Source organism: Argentina silus (genome assembly GCF_951799395.1).
Source record: "Argentina silus genome assembly, chromosome: X".
NCBI classification, from domain to species: domain Eukaryota; kingdom Metazoa; phylum Chordata; class Actinopteri; order Argentiniformes; family Argentinidae; genus Argentina; species Argentina silus.
The window spans coordinates 35,853,795-35,867,027 of record NC_139653.1 but is presented as its reverse complement, the minus strand read 5'-3'; the positions used below and the strand labels follow the sequence as shown (position 1 = coordinate 35,867,027).

General features: G+C 44.9%; 1 protein-coding gene across 1 annotated transcript in view; it reads right to left on the bottom strand.

Annotated features, from left to right (window-relative positions):
• Positions 1-13,233, bottom strand: part of fat3a (FAT atypical cadherin 3a) — a gene marked incomplete at its 3' end in the record, with an annotated part of 148,917 nt that overhangs the window by 91,310 nt on the left and 44,374 nt on the right. Inside the window, exon 2 of the mRNA XM_083695427.1 lies at positions 7,298-10,615. Within this exon, the coding sequence (XP_083551553.1) occupies positions 7,298-10,595 (3,298 nt within the window). The 5' untranslated portion in view covers positions 10,596-10,615. The remainder of the gene's footprint in view (positions 1-7,297; positions 10,616-13,233) is intronic.

Genomic DNA, 13,233 nt, shown 5'->3' with positions numbered 1-13,233 from the left:
CATGTGTGTGTGTGTGTGTGTGTGTGTGTGTGTGTGTGTGTGTGTGTGTGTGTGTGTGTGTGTGTGTGTTGGCTCTAGTGCATTCTCTTCGGTCGGCCCCGTGTCCCTGTCACCATGGCAGACGTCTATTAGAGTGATACTCCCCTGACACACTTGTATCTTGTCTTAACAGACATCTGAGCTCTACTACCCCTGACCACTGACCTATGACCTCCCCTCTTCATAGCTCCACACTCAGGCCTCTAAAGCAGGCAAGGTTTACAGGAGATGACTCAGCTCAGAGGGAGATGGGGGTCTAAATGTGCTGCACAACAAGCAAAATACCATAGAATTGATAGAAATAGTATAATACCATCTATAACAGGTAGGCCTAGACTTTACCTATATATTGAACCATAGTATGTAGCCTAGCCTAGATGTTGAACCCATTGCTGGCTTATGAGGCAAATCTACTGGTCATGCATATTATATGTGTAAATAGTATTTCGAAAGGATATAAGGCTTTACTGACCTCAGTAAAACTAGCTGCCTTCTTTGTCTTCACTCCAAAAATAGATACACAAAAAAGCATGTTACTATAGGCGAGACCTCCATATCTGGCATGCTGAGAGCTGATTGGCTAAGACTGTATGCCATGTCAGAGGAGGTCAGAGTTTCTCCTGGTTGGCTCATTCAATTTGACCTCTGATCCCCGTGCTGACACATTTGACTATCAGAGCAGGGCTTGTGCCATGAGCAAAGCAGACACACAAGTAAAGTCCTACTGTTCTCTCTCACATAGAAAGGCATATTCCAGTATTCACATGTTTCGCTCACTTTAGCACTAAAACAAACATGCGGTTGCTTAGCTACTGGGTCTAAAATTACAAAACTACGTCAGCCAGGGTTCTCCCCAGGATTTTTTAACAAGGCTGCGATCAATTGCATTATTAAAACCCCGCTTTTATCAACAATGTCATTGGCAATCAAAGATAGTTAATTTGCCTTGAAATGATTATATAGTGGCGCCGCCAGGTTCACAGCGTGGCCCAGCACCACTCTTACATTCATTGGGGAGAACCCTGATCAGCCATAACACTATCCTCTATCACTGTGCCTGCAAAGCCACTTTCAATGTGAACTCAATAGCATATCTATGTAATCCAAACCCATGTGAACAGGGTCTCATAATAGCATTAGCAGAAGGGCTAAGGGCCCAGGAGCTCAGACAGATTTCCTACCTATAGCCTCGGTGGTGTCGGTAAAGCTAATTGGGTTTCACCCAGTGAAAGGCCAAGGAACAACAGGGACAGGAGGAAGGTGTTACATAGCACATGGGTGCCTTTGGGGGTCAGAGGAAAAGTGACAAATACATCTAAATACATAATGTGGACTTCAGGGTCTCAGAAAACAGCAGCCATGTTCTTGTGTAAGATTAGACAAATACAGGCATGGAAACACACACAGGCAGAGTGTAGACACACACACGCACACACACAGTGTCACTCCTACACCTGTATTCCCCATCAGAGACACTCACACACAGTGGGTGGCAAGAGGCAACAGGGCAAGGGGTGGGGTGATTTGTCTCTGCGCCTAATAATAGCCTATAAATAACCCAGACAGAACAAATACAACATCTCACTTCCATTGAATAGACGTCATAAACACAACATACGGTTCATACCATTGTGTGTGTGTGTGTGCGCGTGCGTGAGGGTTTGTGCATCTGTTGAATGTGTTTTTGTTCAAGTGCACGTGTCAACCTACCTCTGTGTGTGCATGGGTGCTTGTGAGAGTCTATGCCTGTATATTTGTGTGTGTGTGTGTGTGTGTGTGCGTGTGTGTATGTGTGTTTTCAGTACTGGGTGTATTCATAAATTTAATCCTAATTGCTTTCCGTGCCGCAGTGCTCTCTTACAGAATTATACACTCGGGCTCCACTCTGTGCTACTCCAACATTGGGGAAACCACAGGCTATCATTACCAATGTTATTTTCTCTCTGTGCAGGAAATCAAGAATACATTCAGCAATTTGTGCACTGAGCTGAGGGCAGCGTACCGGATCCAACAGTCCAACCCTGTTCTCCTAAAAAGACTCAGAGAAAGCCAGAAGTACCCCTTATAACCTCAATCTAAAAGAGGCTTCAAGAGTGTGCGTCGGCGTGTGTGAGGGTGCACATATGTGTGTGTGTGTGTGTGTGTGTGTGTGTGTGTGTGTGTGTGTGTGTGTGCGTGCGTCTGTGTGTCTGTATGTGTGTGTGTGTATGTGTCATTCTTTAAATGTGTGTGAACATGCACATCTCTGTAGGTGTGTGTGCAACTGTACAGTGCACATGTGTTTGTCTATGTACTGCCTACATGTGTTTGATGGTTCAGTAATCTCGCTCATTGTAACTTCATTACCCCTTGTCAGCTGTTTGGGCATACGCCCTAACTTTAGCCTTACAGAAATGAAGGGCTTTGGTCATTACATTACTCCTTCTTTTAATAGCACACACACACCTAACAATTAGAGAAACCAGAATTTAACATTCAGCCAAGTAATGTTTGAGGCTATGGTTTCTGCTTTGGCAGTGCTCTCTCTCTATTCATACTTTTTTATTTTATTTTCTCTTGTTCTACCTCCTTATATTTATTTTTTTGCTCATGCCATTGGTGGCGCACCGAGGGAGTATGCAAACAAATAGTTTCCCCTCGGGGGGGAGAAGCAGCGGCAATAATTGACCACCAACAAACTCTGCTTACCTGATTAACATGAGTAGCTACTACTAGGTGCACATGCTGCTCACATGAAACAGAGCATGGGTCCTCAGGGGTCCTGACATAAATGAGCGTCAATAAATTATGCTTGCCTGATTAACGTGAGTAATTAATGTACACAACCTGCACACATAAAACACGGCAGCGGACAGATCCTCACAGGTCTGAACAGGCAAATACATTTTAAAGGGATAATTCACCAAAATTACAAAATCACATATTTGGTTCCTTACTCTGAAATGGGTCTATGGACAACGACAAACTTCAATTCACACTTTGGTTCTGTTTACCTGGGCAGTGTAACTAACACCTTGTTAGTATTGAACCAAAACCCAATGAAAGTCAAAAGACCCAAGTTAGCATGTTTGAAATGTCATGCCCAAATCATCTCAAATTCTCTGAAGAGACTCAGTTACTTGATTTAAATAACAGAACCAAAGTGTGAATTGAAGTCTGTCCTTGTGTGTATGTGTGTGTGCGTGTGCGTGTGCGTGTGTACTGTGTCTTTAAATCAGTGCAAACATTCAAGCTTCTCCACAAAGCTGGTTTTGTTAGACAAACGAAGGGATTGGTCCCGGCCATTAAAATTATTCGCTATAGAACCAGGACCTCTGAATTCCCCTCTTTTCCTCCTCTTTTCTTTTTCTCTCTCCTCCAAACACAGGGGTTCCCAAGGATAAGTGACATTGTGATTAAGCATCTTAAGTCTAAGAGCTTCCTCTTTAAGAGAGAGAGGAGAGACTAATGAGGGAGAAAGGGCAAGCCTAGCACGGAATAGTATGGAATGCCCTTCTGAAAAAGAGGGTGTGCGTGTGTTACTTTACTCTCACGTAGGACACCTGACTCCTGCTCCAGACTACCGCAGAAAAGCAGGACAAATTTTGAGTCTTGAATAATTAATTCAGGCACAAAAACATAATGACACTTAACGCGTTGACACAAAACACTGCTCTGACTCTGCTCTAAACCAGACTTCACACACACACACACACACACACACAGGATGTCAACACATTTAAATCACACATAGTCTACAATACTGAGAGAGACATGCATTTAAGGTCGCTGGAGCTATCTACTGCAAGTGTATCACCTCTAGCATTAGCCCAAGAGGGAAGTTTGTGTGGGTGTGTGTGTGTGTGAGAGAGAGAGAGAGAGAGAGAGAGAGAGAGAGATGGACAGAGAGAATGTATGGGCCAGAGTAATGCTCTTTAAGATGTAATTGTGTTTGTGGAGTTTCACTGCAGCCCCTGGCTGATTTATGGGTGTTGCCAACGCTCAGCTAACAAGGGCTATAAATTCACCCCTCTGCTCTGCTCCTGGTCATCAACAAGGGACAAGCAAGCAGGGTGACGGGGTCAGTGTGGGTTGAGTGTGTAAGTGTCTGTGTGCATTTGTGTGAAATACTGAGAGTACAGTATAAGTGTGTGTTTAAGTAACAGACATACAATCAGTTTAGCTAGATAACACAGGATCTAGAGCTCTTCATTAAGAGTGTATGAGGGGAGGATGATAAACTCTTCTCTGGGTGATGACAGGCTGCCTAACCCTTCCATGAACTCTGATGTTGACTCCTGACCCTTGAAGTGAGAGCCTAACCAGAATTTTCCCCACAGATTTTCCAGGTGGTTTATTTCAACCTGTCCACTGTCTAGTCCAAGCACAACATGAGATCTAACAGCTAATTAACTGTGATGCTGGCTTAGGTACTGGCTCAGCTATTGCATCCCAACTTCAAACGCAACCACAACAGCTGCTATGGATTTGGTAATTCTCTTCAAATAGTCGATACACAAACTGTAATGATATAGCATACGCCATTCCAATAGGTACGAGCATTGTTTTTCACCTTGAACATCAATTATGAAACATAGACTGAGCTTTGACGGCAACCTGTAGCCTCTTATATGTCTTCTATTCACAAATATACACATATTGTAACATAATTCTCTGGTAGCATTTTACTGAAACTGTGCAATTCGAATATTCATTTGATAGTCAAGCGATTAGCAAGCATCAATGAGGAACCTCATTGTGACAGTTTTATTGCTATTGCTAGCACTATGCAGCTCTGATTATTTAGTTCAGTGTTTTTCAACCTTTTTTGAGCCACGGCACATTTTTTACATTGAAAGAATCTTGCGGCACATCACCAACCAAAAATGTTACAAAATGACACTCTGTAGCCTGATACAATAATATCCGTAGACTCATCAAGTTGCAACGCAAATTTCCTACTGATGCGTATCTTTCCCAAAACATGACTTTCGATGTCTGTAGACATGTCATCAATACGCCTGGCAATTGTGTTATCTGAGAGCGGGACTTTAGCTATGTCTTTAACCGCGTCAGGGCCGAACATCTCGTTGACAATGGCTTTGCAGGCAGGTAGTATTAATGTCTCTGCCACAGAGTGGGACTTTTTTGATTTAGCTACGAGTTCGAGTGAAAGTAAATCCGAACGAAAGATAGCTTTCGCTGTATTGCCTCAAGCTTACCGTCTTTGCTTTCTTTTTACCACCACTCATACTAGGGCCTTTACCTGGGTCAGAATCTTGTCCAGGGCCCAGTTCGGAGTTTGCATTTTTCCTTTTTAAAAACTTCTCCATCACTGTCACCACGACCTGTCGCATGCGTCACTAATTCTCTTGTCTCTAAGAAGGAACGAGGCAATTAGCTACCTGCTGCCACCCGGACGAATATTACATTACTCTGCCAGTCACTATATTACAGCACAGACACTCGACAATGGCATATTATTTGCAGATAATAATTAATAAATGTTAATTAAAAAAAAGTGAAATTGGATAATTTCTCACGGCACACCCAACGATCTCTCACGGCACACTAGTGTGCCGCGGCACAGCGGTTGGGAAACGCTGATTTAGTTGACAGTATAGAGCTAGTTTTCTGAGCTGATGAGTGATTAGCCTGGTTTGGGGCAAGAGGTTGAGTTTCTGGACCCCTGCTGAACGGTTGAGTGAAGCAATGCGGTTAAATTTCCTCTCTCTCTCTGCACCCTGTAAAAATGTTCTACGGCTCGTTTGAAATATGACCTCTGAGAATCAATCTTAAAGTCTTGGGCGATTCCCAGAGTGTGATTCGGCCAACCAAACTGCAAAACAAGAGCTGACAGCTGCACGCTGTGGCATTTATTATCATAATCTTAAGACTAACATTTTGGTTGAGGCAGAAACAGTAGTAGTTTTGGAACTGCAGTCGTTTAATGGATGTATGTTTATTAGCATTTCCCAAAGGAGAAGAAAAAAGGGGCTAGACTGCCAGGTTACTCCGCCCTAAAATGAAATTTCCAAAAGACAACAAGACCTTGGCTATAGATTCCTACTGAGCCTCAAGGACTAGGCTACTTTTGGTTTTCCTCAGTTTCTCTCTAGCCAAATTGTATGAGAAACAAAGGGAGTTGATTCTTATTCTTATTCCACAACATGATTCCAGAGTGGGATGAGGAATCACTCCAACTGATAGCACGGCTTGCTGGAGATCTAAAGGCAATTTGAAACCGTCAACATAATTTACTGTCCTGTCAGACATGGAGGTGATGCTGTTTAAGAGCTATCCTTCCCACCTTCCCTCTACTCCAAGCCATTCTCGGTTTTAAGTGGAAACTCTGCATCGACATAATTAATTGAGGATTTATGTTTTTTTGTGGGGGAGGTGACACAAGGTAGATCACACACAGTGGGCCAAGGTCATAACAACCATAATCCTCCTCCCTCTCAGCACTCTTGCATTGCCTCTCCCTCTCTGATAGGAAATGAACTGGTCTGCCTCTCCTCGTCTTCCTTGTGGAAAGCATAGCTATTTAAACGAATAGAATCAGAAAAAATCTGAGAAACCCTCAGAGCAGAATGTCACAGAGGCCCTGTCAAAACCTTCCCGGTGCTCCAGCCAGAGCGGGAGACAAGGCGTAAGGGAGGGGTGGCTCAGGCTCAGACGAGAGAAGGCAGAAGCCAAACGTCTGGGTCAGGCAGAAATGACATGACAACTGCACTAAATGTAAATAAAGAGAGCAGTGTGGTAATTCTATATGGCAACCCCGGCCCCCTCCCAGACTGGGGCTAAGCGTATAAATCACAGCTCTAAACCTTCTAAAGAACACCCCAGCCCCAAACACAGCAGCCGCTCCAAGATTATTTGTGCATGTACCTCTCATAGCCGACTTATAAGGTCCACCACAATTAAACACACCGAGCTCACACAGCGTTAGTCATCTTAAGAGGATGGATCTGCCCCATAACATTAATCTAACAATCTACACAACGCAGGCATGTAATCTGTTTTATGTCCAATTGTAAATGCCTATAAATCCAAGGAATAAACCAAGACTAATCTAAACAATATTATATGCAGCATAGATTTTTGGTAACACTTAACATTAGGTTTCCTCTATACCTGGGTAATAACACTGTAATTGCTATAAAACAGCATGTTAATATAATATAATGACATTCTAATTGTTACGACATAGGTGATGTAATATAATAGGAATAATTAATATGAATTGTGACGCAGTTTATGTCCAATCAGCACCTACCAGTCTCTTCATCGATGTTGAATCGTCCTAAGCCGCTACCGTCTCGGATAGAGTATTGGATTTCTCCGTCTCTGCCGTCGTCATCATCCCGAGCCGTGGCCTGGAGGACAGTGGTTCCGATCCTGGCACTCTCCTTCACTGATCCAGTCAGGGTAAAGTGGGAGAAGTATGGAGCATAGAGGTTCTCATTAACATCCACCACTTCCAGCTCCACGAAGGTGACGGATGACAAAGAGACAGGCCTTCCTTTATCCTTTGCCCTCACTGTGAGATTGTAGAACTGCTGTGTTTCATAGTCCAGCTCTTTAGTCAGTCGGATGGCCCCGCTGGCCTTGTCTACTTCAAACTTTCCATTGTAGTCATTGGCCAGGGAGTATCTGACCTGGCCCCCCAGACCCAGATCTGGGTCTTGGGTATCCAGCCAGGCCACCACGGTCCCCAGAGGCAGGTCTTCCAGGGCCCTGGGATTGTACACACTGGGTATGAATACTGGTGGGCAGTCATTAACGTCCTCCAGAGAGATCTTCAGAGTGGTGACATAGAACTTCTGGTTCCCTTTTTCCGCCCGGTCCCGAGCCTCAATCTTCAGGTTGAAAGTGGAAACAAACTCCCTGTCCAGCTGGCCAGCAACATACACAATCCCATTGGTGCTGTTGATCCCAAACTGGGTGGTGCTGGTCAGCACAGAGTAGACAATCTCTCCATTGGGTCCCAGGTCTTTGTCCGTTGCCTCCACCTGAATAACATCAGTGCCAATGGCTGTGTTTTCAGGGATAACTGTTTTATAGCCTCCCTCCTGTAAGAACTGGGGTACATTGTCATTGGCATCTTCTACATAGACAGTGAGTAGACGCCAGGCAGTTCTCTGTGGCAGGCCAAGATCATAGATAGTGATATTGAGAAGATATCTGTCTCTCTTCTCTCTGTCCATGGGTAGGAAGACTGTGATGAGCCCACTCTCCATGTCTATGATGAAACAGCTGTCTGTGTTACCGTCTGAGATAACATATACTATTTGACCATTGAAACCTGTGTCCCCATCGTAAGCATTGACCTTGAATACACTGGATCCGACTTTCAGGTCCTCGCGCACCGCAATGTCTGTGGGGAAAGCTTTGTCAAACTGGGGGGTCTGTCTGTTGACAGAGAAAAGGTCAATAAATCCTTCCTCAATTTTGGGCTTGCTGCTAGCTTTGGATTTCTTCAGTAACTTCTCTGCTAACTTTTGGGCGACTCTAGTCTCTTTACAATTAAAGCTCTTGGGAGGAGATTTCCCATGCACTATAGAGATGTTAACAAACATAGGGTCTGAGAAGTTCTCTCCATCTGTGGCTGTTATTTTCAAACTGAACATCCCATTTTTTGGACTGGCAGTGACAAGGGACCTCCGTAATGTCAGGACCCCTGAATCAGGGTTCAGCTCAAAGAAACCCCTCTCATTCCCTGAGAGGATCTTGTACTTTACCAGCTCAAGCTCATCTATGTCAATGGCAGACATGGTGGTGATCACCTCATCGATAGGGAAATCACGAGAGACTACACCTTGGCACGCCACCTTTTCAAATAAGGGCTGGTTGTCATTCACATTCTCCAGGTGGATAGTTACATTGACTTCACTCTCTCGTCTGTAGGGAGAGCCCCAGTCAGAAGCCCTGACCACAAACACATAGCTTTCAGATGAGGATTCAAAGTCCAGTTCCTGTGTAGTGCTAATGACACCAGAAAACTGGTTTATTTTTAAGGGTAGGGGCTGGAGGCTGGCTATGCTGTAGGTTATATATCCATTTTCCCCGTTATCTTCATCCACTGCAGACACTGTCAGCACGTTCGTTCCCACAGGAACACTTTCGTTGACAAAGATCTCATACGATGACAGGGCAAACGTTGGGGTGTTATCATTAGCGTCCTCGATGGTGACCCGCACTTTGACCCTCAGTTCACTGTCAACTTCCACAACCTCCAGGTCAAACACTGCCTGAGTGACCTCTGTGAACCAGCGGGCAGTTGAGATTACACCAGTCAGGGTGTTCATCCTGAAGTGGGCAGAGTCTGTGGAGGGGGTCAGGATGTACTCTGCGTCATCTGGCTCAGGGCTGATTTTCACTGCCTCTACAATTGTGCCAGGGGGTGAAATCTCATTGAGACTCATTTCATACAGCTCCTTTTCAAACTTTACTTCCACAGCCTGGGGTTTCATGACCATAAGGTGCACAACCCTAACAGCAGAAAACTTTTGAGGGGTACCCCTGTCCTTGGCCTGAAGCGTAAGGTTATAGCCATAAGGGAAATTATCCCAATCCACTAGCTCAGAAGCCTTTATAGCAAACTCATCCCCCTCCGACCGCTCTAAAGTGAACTGTTCCATGGGATCTCCTGCCACTATAGACACAGACTCAATCTCTCCGTTTAACCCGTCATCGAGGTCTTCCACCGTCACAACTGCATATACAGGATCTTTATCCAGCCATGAGGGGATATGGGTGACCACACTCATGACCGGCACATGCTCGTTCACACGTTCTACATGTACAAAGAGCTTGGCTGTGCTGCTCACCCCATTATTGCCATACAGTTTCATCCCACGGTCAACAGCTTGGATCTCCAGGTCATAACGGTTCTGCTCATCAACGTTCAATTTTCCACTCAGGGAAACCACCCCACTGGTTGGGTGTACAGCAAACAGCTCCATTTTCTCCTTGAAGAAGTAGTAAAACTCCCCATTGGAGCCTATGTCTGCATCAGTGGCTGTAACTTGTGCTATACTAGTCCTGAGGGGTGTGCTCTCAGCTATTGTGACGGAGTATGTGGTGGGTGAAAATAGAGGTCGGAGGTCATTCATGTCCAGGACCTGTATGTTCACTTTAGTCCAGGTCTCCAAAACCTCCCCCTTGACGGAGGCTTTCACTGTCAATATGTAGTTATCCTGGATCTCCCGGTTCAAGATGGCTGCGTTCCCGCCTTTAGTCCTTATTCGTAGGAAGCAGAAGTCCCCCAGCACATACTCCTCAGCCTTAAAGAAGCCCTCTTCGTCCCCTGAGGTGATCCTGTAGCGAATGTCCCACGAGCGCTGGGCCAGATGGATGCCCATTTTAACTTTACTGTTGGTGTAGGTACGTGCTGCTGAGTTCTCGTAGACTGTGGCATGGTAGACGGGCAGTGTGAAGAGGAAGTGGGGGCCGTCGGTCGCCCCCTGGGGATCCTGGCAGAAGCAAGGGGGCGGCTGGGAGAGCAGCGACAGCAGGGCCAGGCAGAGGAGTGGGGCACGCATGCCTGCCCACTGGCCCATATTCACATCCATCCCATCATCACTCTTCCATCCTGCAACAAAAGAGAGGAGAGAGACATTAGCCACAGGGGGGGAGCAACAGGGCAAGGGGGGGGGGGAGATTTACAGCCACAAAAGACATGCCATGTATCCACAACTTGACCTTTCACCTGTGGGCCTGACAGGCTACTAATTATCCATTTGATTGCAAAGATTGATTGGATGGGGGAGGGGCATCGGAGATGACGGAATGCATAGTAACCAGGCAACCGAAGGAGGGGTGACATCACCCAAGTGTGGACTCTATGGACACTAACAGTCAATTGCACGTTTCTGAAAAACCAGGGGGTGGTTCGGGAAGGAACAAAATAATTGCATAGCTAGCGGGAGGAGTGGAGCATCATAAAAACACACACCAAAGAAAAAATAGCATTATCATAGCATATTGCAAAAAAGAGAGATTGCTACAGAAAGATCACTCAACCATTATATGATTCCTGAACTACAAGATAAATTAAACAGTGTCACAAAAACATGTTGTATATCTTAATAAACAAGCCAGATATGGTTTAAACTAGGAGTCAAATTGCTGTTTTGTTCAGATTGTGTTCTCCATGTTAGAAAAAGAGAGAGCTATTCTGAAATAAGTGGCCACAAATATGCACCAATCCCGGCATCGAGAGAAACCCTGATCCGGTAAATGCCATGTTGTGGAGATAGGAGCGCCACCGCGGTTGGGGTTATGATGACTCGACGTTTTCCACCACAGTGGATGCAGGGTGGACGGGAGGAGTCGACCATGTCCGAGAGTACTTCTAATAACACATTGGAGAAAGAAAACTGCCACACACCCACAAAACATACATTTTCTCTCTGTCTCTGTCTCTGTCTCTCTTTCTTAGCCATTAAAGTCTGTCCACCATCCTCTGACCTACAAAAACATCAGCTTAACAGTAGCCAAACCCGTCCGCTTAAACAATGAAAACCACCATCTAAACCTGCATTTAAATATAGACACATATTGGCCATTTAAGGAACAAAGATGAGAACCACTCTTGACGATCAACACTATCAACAATGTTTTCAGTAACACTTTGAAGCACTTCAGTTGCAAGTCCCAACTCTCAGTTACTTCCTGAAATGTGACAAAACCTCAGAAACAGTATGGCCAATTCTGGTATCTCTGTATTCTAAAATCTCTGGTAAGACTGTAATTAACATTGTAAATTATCTTACATACATATCTTACATATAATATGGTAATTGCATGGCATATGGGGTTGAGCAGTTTGTGTTATTACACAAGTAGAATAACAAACTGTCCTAACCGCTTGACTCTATTACTGTGTTATTACAAAGCAATTCATAATTTTCTATACAGCATGTTAATACAATTGTATTAGTGAAGTAATTACTACACAAGTATAGGGTCAACTTATTGTATAGTGTGCCCCTTTTTCATATAACCTGTGTAACTCTGTCATCACCCTGTCAATCTTTCACTTGGGGGGGATATTAAGGTATAAACAAACTGACCCACCTTGAAAGTAGGCTGTGTGCTTAATCAGCAGTTTATTGGGTCAGCAAATTCACAGAAACCTCTAGGATTAAAAGAGAAAGTCATGTCAAAATTTGTGAGCCGACAAATCACCAAAGTGGGACTGCGATCATTTTTCCAGAGTATCCAATTCTGACCGGCTCACTCTCTGCCATATAAGAGGGCGTTGTAAGAACACCGTCAGTGTGCTCGCAGAGTTCTCGAAGCGTCAACGTGAGAGACTAATGAGGCCTATCTCCTGCTTGTCTTGCAGTTTGCTGAAGTTGGCTGGTTGGTATGCCTTTCACACAGCTCAGAGAGAAGCCCGGGGAATATCCCCAAGGATAAAGACTGGTGCATGAAAGACTGCCAGTTCAAAAAGCTCCCTCACTCTAAGATACATGTATAGTATCTTAGAGTGTCGTGGTAGATGGAGGGGGGAGGGAGGGGGGGAGACAAACATATAGAAAGGAAAGGAGAGAGAAGAGTAGAGAGAGAAAAAGGAAAAGAGAGAGGGACTGTGAGGTGCTATGACAGTGAAGTGTTTAGAGTGTTCCACAATATGCTTGACTGTTTACATACTAACCACACAGCACAGTGTGTGAGCGTTTAAACTACAGCCAGACTTCTAAGGGTGCCCACCAGGGTCCATAAACACCCTGCTATTCTGGGTTCTGGCTGCAGTGCAGACCCTCAAGTGAAAACCTACACTATGCATGTATGCGCATTCACTGTATTTGTCTTGGTGAACATTGTCATAATGGCACTATCTATGTGTGCACTTAGGTTGTGTGTGAGTGTTCCCTAGCCTGACCTCCACTGGCCTAGGGAACCAGCAATAGCAGCACTAATGTGAGTATTAAACTATCTTGTGTCGGTTCCACCATTCTCCCCCCTAAGGATTCCCCATGTGCACAAACACAAACAACTGCATCCTGCTGGGACTCCCCATGGCAAACACACAAACATACCCTACTGTGACACCCTCTTACACACACATGCATGCCCACGCACACACACAGCCCTGTATCACTCTATCTACCCCAATCCAAGAGGGGGTTAAACTTCTCCCCTTCTCTTACTGGTCCCAAGTGCATTTGTTTCCTCTGTAATCCTTGGTTCAGCCCTCATCGT